This window comes from Zingiber officinale, chromosome 1B (genome assembly GCF_018446385.1).
Source record: "Zingiber officinale cultivar Zhangliang chromosome 1B, Zo_v1.1, whole genome shotgun sequence".
Classification (NCBI taxonomy): domain Eukaryota; kingdom Viridiplantae; phylum Streptophyta; class Magnoliopsida; order Zingiberales; family Zingiberaceae; genus Zingiber; species Zingiber officinale.
In genome coordinates, this window is record NC_055986.1 from 97,955,497 (window position 1) to 97,970,049 (window position 14,553).

General features: G+C 35.1%; 1 protein-coding gene and 1 long non-coding RNA gene across 7 annotated transcripts; one reads left to right on the plus strand and one right to left on the minus strand.

Annotated features, from left to right (window-relative positions):
• Window positions 1–6,679: 6,679 nt before the first annotated feature.
• LOC121970120 (basic transcription factor 3-like) lies at window positions 6,680–9,067 on the plus strand. Its single transcript, XM_042520597.1, has 6 exons — window positions 6,680–6,764; window positions 7,031–7,098; window positions 7,737–7,885; window positions 7,984–8,040; window positions 8,335–8,373; window positions 8,783–9,067. Exons 2-6 carry the CDS (start codon window positions 7,031–7,033, stop codon window positions 8,959–8,961), a joined length of 492 nt encoding a protein of 163 aa, XP_042376531.1. The 5' UTR covers window positions 6,680–6,764; the 3' UTR covers window positions 8,962–9,067.
• LOC121970129 lies at window positions 8,787–14,368 on the minus strand. Of its 6 annotated transcripts, none has more exons than XR_006108857.1 (4): window positions 13,758–14,368; window positions 11,093–11,181; window positions 9,578–9,661; window positions 8,787–8,920 (listed from the first exon to the last, which is right to left on the minus strand). It is a non-coding gene; the product is annotated as an uncharacterized LOC121970129 (long non-coding RNA). The 6 variants fall into 6 exon arrangements; XR_006108853.1 differs by having other exon boundaries at window positions 12,663–14,368; XR_006108855.1 differs by lacking the exons at window positions 8,787–8,920; window positions 9,578–9,661 and adding an exon at window positions 12,663–12,747 and having other exon boundaries at window positions 11,000–11,181; window positions 12,832–14,368.
• Window positions 14,369–14,553: the final 185 nt, after the last annotated feature.

Below are 14,553 nucleotides of genomic sequence, written 5' to 3' on the forward strand. Positions count from 1 at the left end.
CACCATTTTTTGTATCTGCATGCCTTGTGTTCTTAATGAAATTACTTTTGTTTAGAAACTCTGAATCATTTTCCCCCTGATAATGGCATTGCCATTCTCATGAAAGGCCCAAACATGCCATGTTCAAAGCAACTGAAACGATGTGTGGAAAAAGGATAATCTACCTTGGTAATGTCATTTCCTATAAGAGTGTCCAATCTCCATATGAAGATGAACTAGTAAGCTTTTTTCTATGACCAGATGACTAATATGAGAGATTATAAGATCAGGAGAAAACTGAGCTGATTGTTTAAGTTTCAGACCATTTAATAAAGGACACAACAATACAAAGGATATGTTTGAAAATCTCAAACTTCCATTTCTTTTGCATCCAAATGCTACTTAAGAAAATATATAAGTAGACAGACTCACTTAGAAAATTTTTCACCATTCATAATCCTGATAATGGATTTTCTCCTGAAGGACATTCTGGAATAAATCACATTATCATAATTTTGATATTCCTTATCATTATCTCTTCTTATTTGGAAAAATTTTGGAAAGATCTTCTTATTGTAATAAAATGGGCTGCTGCATTTTTGTACTAAAAAACATTATGGTATGAATGGTCTTCTTATTACACAATAAATGCAGTTCTTATTTCACATAATCATGTCTCTGTTGGTACTCAGGTTCTTGTGACGCTTCTTAAGCTGAATGATTTTTAAAAAGTGTTTTATCTGTTTGGTTGTTTGCACACTTTTTACAAGGTATTTTCTAACTGATACAATGATTTTCCTTTTAGAAGGAGGAAAGTGGCAAAAGACTCAACCTAGAAAATTACCATGCAGAAAAAAAGGTAAAGGGGAGCAAATCTCCAACCTAATAAAATTTCCTTCACTTTTGTTTGCAAAACTGATGTATTCATTTTTGTATTTGTTTAATCCTAGTAGTAATAGTGGGGCATTCTTTTTCTCTCAATAATTTATGCTCCTTTTATTTGTTCACACATTAATGATAGAATTGCATCCATTTACTTTGTAGATTTCTTTATTCAATTATGTCTTTCATAGTTATAACTTATAAGACAGTCTCCTTATTGGCAATAAACTTGGCAACATGTTAATCGTTTTTGTTTGTAACTTGGCAACAAACTTCCACTGTGAGAGGATTTTTATCTTTCTATGTTGCACATGTTAAATAGATGCTGATATGGGAATTTTCTTCAGGAAAATGTGGTGCATTCTTCCTCATTGAGCACCGAGCATTCTTTCCAACCAGAGAGCATGACCCCCTTGTTATTCAGGGTGCACAACATGCCAAACAATAATCATCCTTCTCAAGGTTGTTGAATTAATTCAGATTTTATCATAATTTAAGTTTGTCCCATAATTAATCTCTATTTGTGATTCTTAAATAAGGAAAATGAGGATAGAATTATCTGATATAACTTAAATAATCCAAGTGCAAAATGCAGTAGTTACCATATAAAGCAATTTAGATGTGCCTTTGTAATTTAATGAACACAAATTTTCTCAACTGCCCTTCTATTTTACTATGTTTGACTATTGGTATGCTCTTGTTGTATTTTTAGTTGTGTATATGGGGTATATTGCTATATTTAGTAAAATATGATCTGTTGTTTCTGATTTGTCAATGTGTTTTATCCCAAAATTGTTTTAGGGATGACAATAGCAAAACCTAGCTAACTAGATTCCGAATATTATGTTGTCAATGACTTTTTGTAACAAGTCCAATCATGCATGATCTTGTTAGTTCCTTTTGTGAGTGTTATGTCTACTTAATTCATCCCTCACTTTATGACGATGTAATGACTTATTGAATGAGAACATACTTGCAGAACATAATTAATTGGAATTGTATCCTATTCCTCGACTGGATTACAAGCAATTAACCATACCTGCAGACTAGTAATTAACTTCTTTTGAATATTTAGGTTGAAAATTATTAATAGTTGTTTAAATGTAAGATTTTTAATATTCAAGCAAGCCCATAATTTCACATTGTTCTCATGTAAAATCCTGTTGTGATTATGGATAGTTCTTTTTTATTTTATTTTTTACTTTTCACTTCTGAATAATAAGATTTTGTTTTCCAACAGATTCACCAATAAATATAGAGGCACAGCGCCTTCTAATGGAGAATTTTAATCTTCTCAATCAGATAGGATCAAACCTCGAAATGAGTAAGGTTGATATCTTATATTCTCTACCTCAATTTTTTCCTTCTTGCCTTCAAGTTTTATATTAATGTTATTGTATAAATACTCACAATCAATTTCACCTCTTATATTGAAATGCCAACTTTAGTTTGACTAAATTGCTTTAGATTTTGCAATTCATAGAACAATTTCGTACGCCATATCTGTTTCATTAACTACTCGTTAATGCTTCTCCCAAGATCTGAAGCCCATAGAAGTACTGAGTTGATCAATAAGTAGCAGTATCCAAAACTAATAAGAGTATAAATGAAATCTTCTTTTTGTGTATGAAAATTGCAATTGATCATAAAAGTTGATAATGATTTCAATAGCATTCTCAAATTCATTAGAGATATGGGCATCATCAGAAAGATTAATAATGGGACATTATGCAATTTGATAAGTATTATAATCTATGCTTCTCTTTCATATCTGTATAGTGCATCATTGACTTTTTGTACAGAATATCTCCTATTTTGTTGGACCTTCCTTACAGTTATGCTGTCAAATGTGCCAGTGATACAGGTTCATCTAAATCTTGCCATCCATTGTCAATGTTCTTGGTTGACCAATAGTCGAAACTTGAATGTTACAAAAGCACCTTCAACCTTCCCATTGTGTGGCTTGTCGATCCATCTGCCATGGTATTTGTCACAGTTCTAATTATCATAAATTTTTTGCACACCATGGCAACTTCATCACATAATCAAAGCCAAAATAGGACACAGCAAAACCAAACATAACAGTCTGTGAGTCCTATGTTTTTTAGTTTGAACGCATCATAGTTAATTTTATTTCTCGTTTCAATTTTTGTGTTGTATCATAAGTATCTTCTGTAAGCACTAAACAGTATCTTATAGTTTTATGTATAATCTCTGAATTATATTCTCAAATCATTTGTTAAGGGTGTTTCTTTAATTCTGTTTGGCCAATGGCTTTGTTCTTTTATTAACTTTTTGCTAAGAATTTTGTGGAGGGCACAAATATTTTTAAATAGACAGTGATTAACTTTCTGAAAGTATTTTGTCAAGTAATTTTTAGTGTCATTTCAAGTCTCGCTGAAACATTTCAGGTACAAGATAACATAAACCTATTTTATCATGTCAGAGAAAACATAGACAACATTTTGACAAGGTATGATCTACTTATAAGTTTTCTAAGTACAGTCTATAGTTTTTAAGACAATTTTTTTTAAAGGGAAATTTCCTTTTTAAACAGCATGAGTGTCAACCCAGGCATTATTAGTCAGGTGGCTTCATTGGCTATGTCTATTGATGATAATCTTTTCCAGTCTATTCTTCCCCCTGCTATTCAGGTAAATTACAGTTATCTTATTTTGCTAATCTTTGTAGTTTCTACTACCAAGTGCAATTGTGATTCCCCATCAAAGCTTCATTACTTCTAATCTCAGTGTGTTTCTACTCAATGTGAATGAATCATGATTAGCCAGGTTTAGAATTTCTTTTATGGGAATCAATTTACTAACTTATATTGAATGGTGATTATACCAAGTGTCCAAATTTAGTTGTTGATTTGTGTTAAACCATGATGGTGTGAACCGATTAGTTATAAAATTTCCTGCTAACTTATGTTTTGGGCTAAACTGTAAAGGTTAGCTTGAGCATTCAGAGATGGATGTTTGAATCCTTGCTTCTCCTATTTTCATAATTCTAGATTGAGACACTATTTAGTTTTCGTGTAATGGGCTAGTTAAAAGTCTTTAGGCCTTTCTATTGCATATTTTATCCAGGGGTAAACTTCTTTTTGTGGGAACCTAAGGCAGAAAACCTTCCTATAATATCTGATGTAAGTTGGAACCTTCAGGAGTTAAGAATAGCTAGAGTTGGAGTATACAAATTGTTACTAGTTTGCTACTTATATAAGATAGCAAAGTAGAAGACTGGAACAATGCTTTTCCAGGGCATTTTTGTGTCGGTAGGAGGTCCCACCACCGCCTACATAAGAGAGCCCAGTTATATATACTATTTTAGTTGGACTAATCAAATTGATTGACTCAACCTATCCCTCATTGATTGATTCATTCAATCCAATCCACTTAATTTTCATCTAAATTAATAGATCCAGGCTTTCTTTATCCTTATATTGAAAAGAAAGAAATGGAATGAATAATGAATTTATTATTATTATTATTATTATTTTCACTTTCTTTAAACTAAATACTATACCATAACCTCTAAACCCGAAGTTCTAAAAGAAAAAAAATTATAAAAATAAATAAAATTACACATGATGCTCATAAGGTGTGCACCATGAGATGTACAAGCTAGCAAAACTTCATCTCTCTCTATATATACACGTTATTATTATGCTGCGCGTTGCGCTGTGCGTGCCTGTGCAGCCTCCAACCTTTTTCTTAGCTTTGAGTTTAGCTATTTAGGGTTTTAGCTCTAGGGATTAGTTGCTCACGATCGTGTAAGATAAGTCGCCTAGGATATCGTTTCTATATATATATATTGCACAATCATGCCTGAATGACGATGAGCGACATTCAACGTGGATGATCTAACGCGGCCAAAATTGATTTTTTTTATTTCCCTCTCTCATCTTCATGCAACTCTTTTCTCTCTCTTGCATGCAAGGTGGTGCGGGTTTGTATAAACCAGCACTGTGGTGGTGTTGGTCTTTAAATACCAGCACCAGTAAAGACCAGCACCCGTGCTGGTTTGAAGCTAGCACTAATATGGTGCTAATTTTTAAAGACCAGCACCAGCCAGTACCAACATGGTGCTGGTTTGCGTAAATCAACAATAACGTGTGCAAACCAGCAACAGTAGTTGATGTTAGTTTATGCAAACCAACACCAATGTGGTGCAAACCAGCACCAGTAGTTGGTGCTGATTTATGCAAATCAGCACCAATGTGGTGCTGATATTTAAAGACCAGCTCCAACCCGTAGGGCGTAGCACAGATGGTGAGAGTATGATATCTCTGTCATAATGGCCAAGGGTTGATTTTCAAAAACTAACGATTTGAGATTTACCCATCATGCGCCTAACGCCTGTGTACTTGCATTTATCTCCTTTCATATCCGTAGGGTAATACTAAGGGGTTGTTAAGGTGACGGATCTACTTTTTTTTAAAGACCAGCTCCATCTTGGTGTTGGTTTGTAAACACCAGCACCACCTTGCATGTAGGAGAGAGAAGAGAGTTGCATGTAGATAAGAGATTAAAAAAATTGATTTTAGCCATGTCAGATCATTCACGTTAGATGTCATCCACCATCGCTTAGGTAAGATGGTGCAGGGTATCATTCTTGTGTGTATAGAGGTTTGATACCGCACATGCATGTGCATACCCACCATGGGCGACTGAATGCGTGGGGTGCCCGAAAGTGCATTCAATTGCCCATGGGTGTCGCCCACCGTAAGTGTGTAGGGTATCGATTTAGAAATTTCATAAATATATTTGAAATTCTCTTTTAAATTATTTGTTTCGCATCTAGTCTTTCAAAATTAGGTTGGGTCGTTGTTAGGCCGTTTGATCCATTGTGTGAAATTAGTCCCAAACACTCGTGAGACTTCGAGTCTTCTTTCCATTAACCCTCCCTCACTTCTTAGCTTCGCGCCGCACTATAAGGACATTGTCGTCTCGCTGCCGCCTCCAATCGACTGTAAGCCCTTCCTCCGGTAACTATTTTTTCTCTGTACAATGTTTAGTCGATGCTCATGGATTAAATTGATTCCTGGATCCTTCTTTCCCCTTGGTACGATTAATTTGAGATTAGGCTGCCTCACTTGCCAATTGTTCCTACGTTTAGTGATTTGGTTACAGAATGTGGTTTTGAAGCATAAAAATTTGGGATTTATGTTCCCTTCGAGAAGATTGCATGGTAGTTTTATGTCGCTTGGTGGTGTTAACCAGATTTTGAAAATTGGTGACGGCACTAAATCTGTGTGAGCTGCATTTGTCAATCTGTGATCTTCATAGAGGACCAGGATATTATATGGTTGATTATTATTTTGAAATGAGGATCAATATTCTACGTGAAAGCATTTCCCTTATGATATTTGGCAGGGTAACTACTACTACGAAGGGTGTTCGGCACATTAAAAGAAATTAATTGAGTGAACCCAAACAGATATTCAAGTACAATAATTTCTAAAAGACTAAAAATGTTTTGTCGCCGTAATTTACACAAACATGTATGAATTTAATTTTCGGAATAAAATTTAGTACTGATTCTAATAAAAAAACAAAAATCATAAAAAATAAAATAAGTTGAAACCTAACCTAGCTTGCACTTGATTGGATAGTTATTTTTCTTGAATTATATGATGCCAAAACTTAATATTGGTTATAAAAACTATGACATGTCATAATAATCTAGTAAAAAAATGTCATTCATGCTAAATCGGTTGTTTACCTAGAAAATTAATAATAAAGTAGATAGCAAGTTGACAACGGCCTATATAGTTCACCTACTACTATCCCAATTGCTTCTGATACTTTGAAAGGGAATTTTGAACCGTTCTATTTCTCAAAGCACATTTCTCATCCTAGCACAACGACCGGCAAATAAGTTAGATAGAGGTGATTTCAAAGGTTATTACAAACCTCTCAAACATTATTTAAGGAATACATCTAGAACAATCATTTCTAATCAATTCCTTTCCTCTGAATATCATTTGTTTATGTGAATTTCCATGATAGTTTCTATCTACAGTGCCTTTTATTCTCCTGTCATATTATTGTTGCTACACAGTTTTTTCTAATCTAATCTATTCTCTTTGTCACTGGTTCCTGGTTTGATTGATCAAAATATTAGCACAACCTTTGATACTGCATTCTAAACTTTATTGTTCTAGCAGATGAATCGTGAGAAGCTTATCAAGATGGCTGGTGTTGTCCGCACTGGTGGGAAAGGCAGTATGCGCAGGTTCTATTAGATATATTAGATATTCTGGAGTATCATTTTCTTTGGGCTGATTGGCATATCATGACTCATTGTTTCAATTTAGAAAGATATTTAGCTTGATTATGTAGTTTTCTTTTGCATCAATATCATTAGTAATATTTAGATCAATGAAGCCATTTTTTTATTACATTGGCTAATATTTTACTTTATCTTACTCTACCTCTTACACCTTTGACTCTGATACATCAATTTCTTTTCACTATATATAATCTATTGATCCCATTTAAACATGTTAACTCCATCTCAACTTTTTTCCCCTCGTTTATCATCTATTGGAGGCTTAAAGATACACCTAATTGTTCTCGGCTGAAAGAAACATTCTTTTGCAATGGCATTGCCTATCAGTAAGGTATATCATCAATTTAGGCATTGTTATATTTTTTATTCTTGTTTTAAGGTTTAACTCGGTTTTTCACAAGGCAATGAGCCTTGTGAAAGAGGATTAATTGAGTAAAAGTAGTTTGAACTCATCTTATAAGCATGACACGGTGCTGAAATTGTATGATTCTGTTGTTTCTGCTGATGTTGTTCACAGACTCCTGAGTTGGCATTATTTGTCTAGTTTTCACCAATTATTTTACTTCTAAAATCCAATCTAGGAAGAAGAAGGCAGTTCATAAGAGCCCTACTACACATGACAAAAAACTTCAGAGCTCACTGAGAAGAATTGGGGTAAATACTATACCTGCCATAGAAGAAGTCAACATCTTTAAAGATGATGTTGTCATCCAGTTTCTGAATCCCAAAGGTAAAAAAAGATGCTCATTGATTGAGGCAAGTCAATAATCAGGTACTGTGAGTAATAAAGTTATATTCTGACATTCAACTCCTTTTGTTTCTTTTTAGTGCAAGCTTCTATTGCAGCCAATACATGGGTGGTTAGCGGTTCTCCTCAGACTAAAAGTACATATCTTTTCCCTCTCATATTAATTATATTGCGAGAGTAGGAAACTGCATTCATAAATCAAGGTAAAAAAATAGGCCAAGGAAATTTAGTTGTGACATGAAGTAGATTATTAGTAGCCAGTACTTTATACAGATGTTTCACCTGTGACCTCACAATTTTTTGGTTGTAAAGTTCAGGATAAAAAGATAATGTTCAAGCACCATCCGTTTAGCTCAATTTGATGTCTGCCCACAATTTGTCTTTTGAAAAATTCTATATGGCGTGTAACTTTATGAATTTTCTGTTTTCAGAACTTGAGTACTTGCTTCCTACAGTCATCAACCAGTTAGGTAAGTCATATCTTTGATATGCATGCCATGGCTAACTTCTATGTGAAATGCACCAATTGTATTTTTATTAAGTACCAGTAATGTGCTCACGTATCACACTCTCATCTATTCAGAATAATGTCACTAGTTATAAGCTTCTTCAGCGGGTTCTGTAAACCTTTTATATGCCTCATGAAAATAACCAGCACCTTCAATGTCATATTACAGAATCAATTTTTGTTCTCTCTTTTATTTGATAATTGTTCTGGCCATTAGATTTGCCTTAACATTTTAGATAGATATAAAAGGTCTATATATACACGTTTGTTTTTAGACATTTACTAGAGAAAAATGGTGTTTAGCTTGAGAGCAAGATGAATTCATTGGCTTACTTGTAGCTGTTAAACGATGCTATTTCTGATCCTCCCAGGCCCTGATAAGTTAGAGAACTTGGGGAGGCTTGCAGAGCACTTGCAGAAGCAAGCACCTGATGCTGCTGGTGCTGCTGCTAAAGGTGAAGATGATGATGATGTCCCAGAGCTTGTGCATGGAGAGACTCTTGAACGGGCTGCAGAGGAGAAACAAGATTCACAAGGCTCAAGGCATTAGTGTTGTAAATGAATGAGATGTTCCTAAATAAATTTAATTTTTAGTTTAATAAAACTATATTCCTTTAATTATAAAAAATATATAAAATAAATAAATTTGAATACTAGTGGATTTGATTCCTTAATAATACTCATGAATAATATTTGAAAATAATGTTCATGAATATTATTTGAAATATTCATGAATATTTTATTAATATATATATATATATATATATATATATATATATATATATATATATATATATATATATATATATATATATATATAATATTCATGAATAATATAAATAAATTTTTATTCTTTTAAATATAGTATTCATATATTAAAATAAAAATAAAGTAATTTATAAATAAATAAAAAAGTATAAAATTCGATTAAAAGTTTAAATAATATTTATGAATAAATGTCACATCCCGAGGTCTAATTCTCGGTGACGATATAATAAAAAGAAATCCTAGAACTATCAAAACAGAATAACAAAGAAAACTATATATATATATATATATATATATATATATATAGTTTTCGTAGACTATAAGACTATATAGATAAACGACATTTGAAATAAAATTACAAAATGTAAATACATCGAAACACAAGTAATAAGACAAACCAGAAAAATCAGCACGTAGAGATCTCTGAGGAACAACTCTATGGAAGTCTAAAATCAACCACAATATCAAAAGGATCCTTGTGCCTGCAAAATTAGAGGCCAAGGAATGTAGAAAGTTAGTCAAATGACTAAGTGGGTAATTATGAAAGATGTGGATAAATTTAATCTTGTTTAAGAAATTAAAGAGGTATCATTTATTATTTCAATTTTTATTTCTTCTTTAAGTTTTCAGATAATATACATAATTGTATATTTATGATCATCTAACATTTATTTGTTAGAATTAAAATTCATCTTCATATATTATCATCAATTAAGATAAATTCTCAAATTTTATTTATTTAATCAATAGTCGCACATGTCATCTATGGTATAATACCAACATGGATAAATCTGATAGATCAACTAAAAAGTGAATTACTGGAGCTAATATCATCATAGTGTAATGTCATATGTATAAGCGAAAAGCCTCCTCAGAGTATAAATCTGTCGCATACGTCATCTGACGTATGAGCTATCAACTTTCACCGGTGGAAGACATAATAAACACTGACCGATGGCTACATCACGCCACCACGCCTCGGGTGTACGGTCAGGTACTCTGGACTGCGACCACCGCGCTACTACAATAATATATGGGCAGTCCAATACTCTAATATAAAGCTCTGGTATAAAGCTAGACTCATAGTCTTCACTTTTTAATTTTTCATTAATCTTTATTATTTCACTTTAAGGATTCCATTTTATTCATTTATCATAATTATTCTCTTTTCATAACAAATGGTTAATCAAGTTAACATTTTTTGTATCAAGTATGTTAATTTATCATCCTAGGGTTCACAGATAAAAACTACAAGTATCAATAGGTAGATCATTAAAAACATAGAGTATGAAAGGTTAAACAAGTTAAAAAGACAGGTATTAACAAAAGAGTAATTCAGAATATTCATTTAATTTTTAAAACAACTTTTACAATATTAATCTCAGTATGAACCCATATATGAACAAGAAATAATATCAATTATTTGCCCTCCATGATTTTTATTATTTTAACCTATTTCGCTAATTGTAATATCATTTTAATTTCCTTTTGAAAACAATTATACAAATATATATAATTTCATTAGTTCTTTTGTCACGCCCCGGAGGAGTCCCTGTCCGAAGAAATTTCGACAGCATCTCCCCTGTACAGCAGACAATCTGAAACTTCCTACATCTCATATACCTCAGCCACATGCGGCTGGAATAATAACAGAAACAAAATATAACACACAGACATTCCACACAGTTTAATAGATAACAAACTGAAACAGAAATAGGAGGACTCAAAAACAACCCTACTCAACTATACTCGTAAAGCTCAAATCCGATAATAAGATCAACTTACGTCTTCTGCCATCCAGGCGGGCATGTAGTAAAACATATCCAAACACCAAAACCATCAACACATACATTCATACCAGATCCATAGTATCAAAAATCCATAGTATCAAAACCAGAATAAGTCGGACATACTCTAAACAATAAAACTAAAAGATCATCCAACATTTTTTTCGTGGTCTGCAGGGGACTATCAACTAGAACTCTCTCTTGACAGCATCAACCTGAAAAATATCAACAATGGAGGCGGGGTGAGTCCAACGCTCAGCAGGTACAACTGATATATATAGTAAGGAATTAACATCTAGCACTAATCATGCATACAATCTCCTGATATAAGAAAGATAAAAATGCAACTGAAGTAAACAGGAGAAAAACTGTACTAACCAGGACCTGAGTATAAGGACAAACAGTCCGAGTGGTATAGAAATCCTGTATGCATGTCAAACACAGGCATCTAAACAATATGCAGCATATAAATGCAGCAAACAGAAACACAATCAACAAATGCATCATGCATATGATGCTAATGTCATGGTCACCCCTGACGCCAGTCAGCCAACTCACAACAAAAGTGGGACCAAGTGGGTAGGGCTGTGACGACCGTGCACTCTGCATCACTACTCCTGATGAGTGACTGAGAGGACGGGATGCTGTCGGAGTACACACATACTCCTACCCCAAATCATAAATGGGGGAGCGCAATGCTCTCATCTCTCGGTACACAATGACGGGGAGGGGCCCCTAACGTGCTACACGCTACGTCACACTACCCATGAGTGGACCAACGGAGCACCGGAAGAGCAAACTGACGTGCTACCACACTGCGTCACGCTACCCATGAGCGTCAACAACGGAGCACCGAACAGAGATGAAACTGGTGATGTGCTCGACAATAATGGAGCAATCTATCACACAGCATGCAATCATGCAAATGGTGCATGACACTAAGCATGGTAACATACTGAACCAGTCTATATACATATATGATGTGCATCATAGTCAATAAATCATATCGAGGGTACACAGATCAGATAAGGTATCACACCTAGGTCCTGAACATGGTGAAACATGGTTATATCACTACCCCTAATCATGTATAATCAGATAAGCCATAACATGAGATGCAAAACAAACAAACAACCAAACATGTAACAGGTATCGGGTAGTGACTAACCGAAACAAATAAGAAACATAATCTTTGCTAGTTGTTAAATTCATTACTATGCATATCAAATGACATAAGTCAAAAGTACCCGTCTCTAATAAGAAATGGTCCAAATCTGACTCCGAGATACTCATCTCGCGTCAAAGTCCTGTGTCACCAATAAATATATATTTTATTTTTATTTAGCTACAACTCATTGAATAGCTAAATAAAATCCCCTAAACTAATTTAGGGTAAAAACTCTAATCATATAACATTAACCCTTCCTAATTCATCATGTACCTAATCATCTAACAGGATCTAATACACATGATCTACAAAACAAAAACTCACTTGTTGGAACATTTACACTGATCAGATCAAGATGTAAATCAAGAAAACAACCAGGCGTTCAGTGCTGTGGTAGTCGGAAATCCAACAACTTCACACCACTGTCCACTGGCAATTGGACCAAAATTTCCAAATCTATCAAATAGGAAATCTTTACAGCAGCATACAAAAATTCTACATCACTGTTGTAGTTAACAAAACCATCACCTGTCCTTCTTCTCCGACGATGGTAGCAAGCAGCAGTGGCTGGGATGCTCTTCTATCAGCCCACTGCCAAAACCCTAAGTCAGTGCTGGAGAAAAGAGCCCAATTAGAAATCAATATATCCTCAACTGTGCCGATCTGAGATCAAACTGGTCATAGAGGATAAACTCACTAAAGATAGAGGTCTAGGGCACCACCACATGCCCTTGTTCGAACCTGTAGAATACAGACTCGAGTTGGATCGGCGGCAGCCGGCTGGAGGGATCTAGAGCACAACCAAGTAGAGGCTCGGATGAGGCATCGGCGCTAGGGCAGCGGCAAGGGATCGGCGGTGTCGAGAGCCCAAAGGGGAGGAGGAGTCGGCGCCAATTCGGAGTCAAGGAAGATGAAGAAGCTTCGGGCAGTGGTGAGAAGAAGCAAGAAGAAGAAGTGGCCGAGGGGTTTTGTGCACTCGGGGAGGAGGAACCGCTCGTGCGGCGCCGGTTAGGGCACGGGGAAAGAGTCGGGCGCGAAGAGGGAGATCGCGTGAGGGAGCTCGGGTGAGACACGGGGCGAAGAAGAGGAAATAAATCAAAATAAAATAAATTAAAAGAAAAAGGAAATGAGTTAAAGAAAATAAACATTTCCTCTTTAAGATAGGGTAGCCCAAATAGGCCTTCCCGAGGTCCTGTTTTTATCCCCGTAAACTCGTTCATACGAGCTCCGAAAAATTCCCAAAAATTCCGAAAAATTTCCTTATTAATATTCGCCTATTTTCGGTATTTTACATCTTTATTCATGCACAAGGATAAATATAGGAGTCAAAGATAGATGTACTCACTTTATATACAGCAAAATCTTCGAGTGTCGGCAGGTCACCGTGCTCTACTCGAGCTCGTGTCCACAAACATAATACCAAACATAATTCAAATAATCAAAATACTATCTAATAAGAATAATGACCTAAAATCTAAATATTGTCTATCATTCGAAATCGGTGAATTATTTTGATCCGCTAGCTCATACCACTTCACATTCCTAAAAGAAACCACTATTCTAATCTAGATAGCCCTCCTAAGTCCTAACTACATATTGATTAATACAAGGCATAAAGTATACCTTCTAAAGATTATTGTGGCTGCTGGAAATGAGGGTAGCAATTAGGGTTATCTTCCTCTCTTTGTTGGCAACTCCAGCAAGTTGCAGCGAGCTTCGATGGTTGCTGCCAAGAAGCAAAGACAACAAGAGTGGCTATTTGCTAGGAAAAAGAAAGGAAACATCTAGGGTGCTGCTGTTGAAGCTATCGGAGAAGAAGGGAGGGCTGAAAATAAAAGAACACAGAAATGGATGATCTTTCTCTCTTTACTAGTAGCCTCGGCGAGTTCGGCGAGACCTCAGCTAGCTCCGGTGGAGCTCCGACAGTAGTTGTGATTGGTTGGAAAAGAGAGAGTAACAACTTGCTGCTCTTGTTGCCAAAAGAGGGCAACAGCTAGGATTCCTTCCCTTCCTTTAACAGCAAGCTCCAGCGAGCTCCAGTGGTGCTGACCAGATGCAGGAGAACAAGGAAGAAGAGAAAGAGAGGGAAGGGAGGGGATGTTGCTCGCGTTCCTCTTGCTTGTTGGTGAAGAGGAAGGAGAAGAAGGACTCGTGCTGGAGAAGAAGAGGGGCTACTGTGATCTCTCTTATGTCGTTGAAGAGAAACAGAAAAGAGAAGGACTAAGAGAAAGAGAAGTTGTGGGGGAAGAGGAGAAAAGAAAGGGAGAAATAAAAGAGGTACGGGGTGGCACGTGAGTGGTATGGTGGTTGTCACATATTTTTTTTTTAATACTTAACAATAAAATTTAAGTTAGACTTAAAATCAATAAAAATTTTAATAAATAAATTTAAATGTAACTAAGTTGGCTCCAATCGTTCA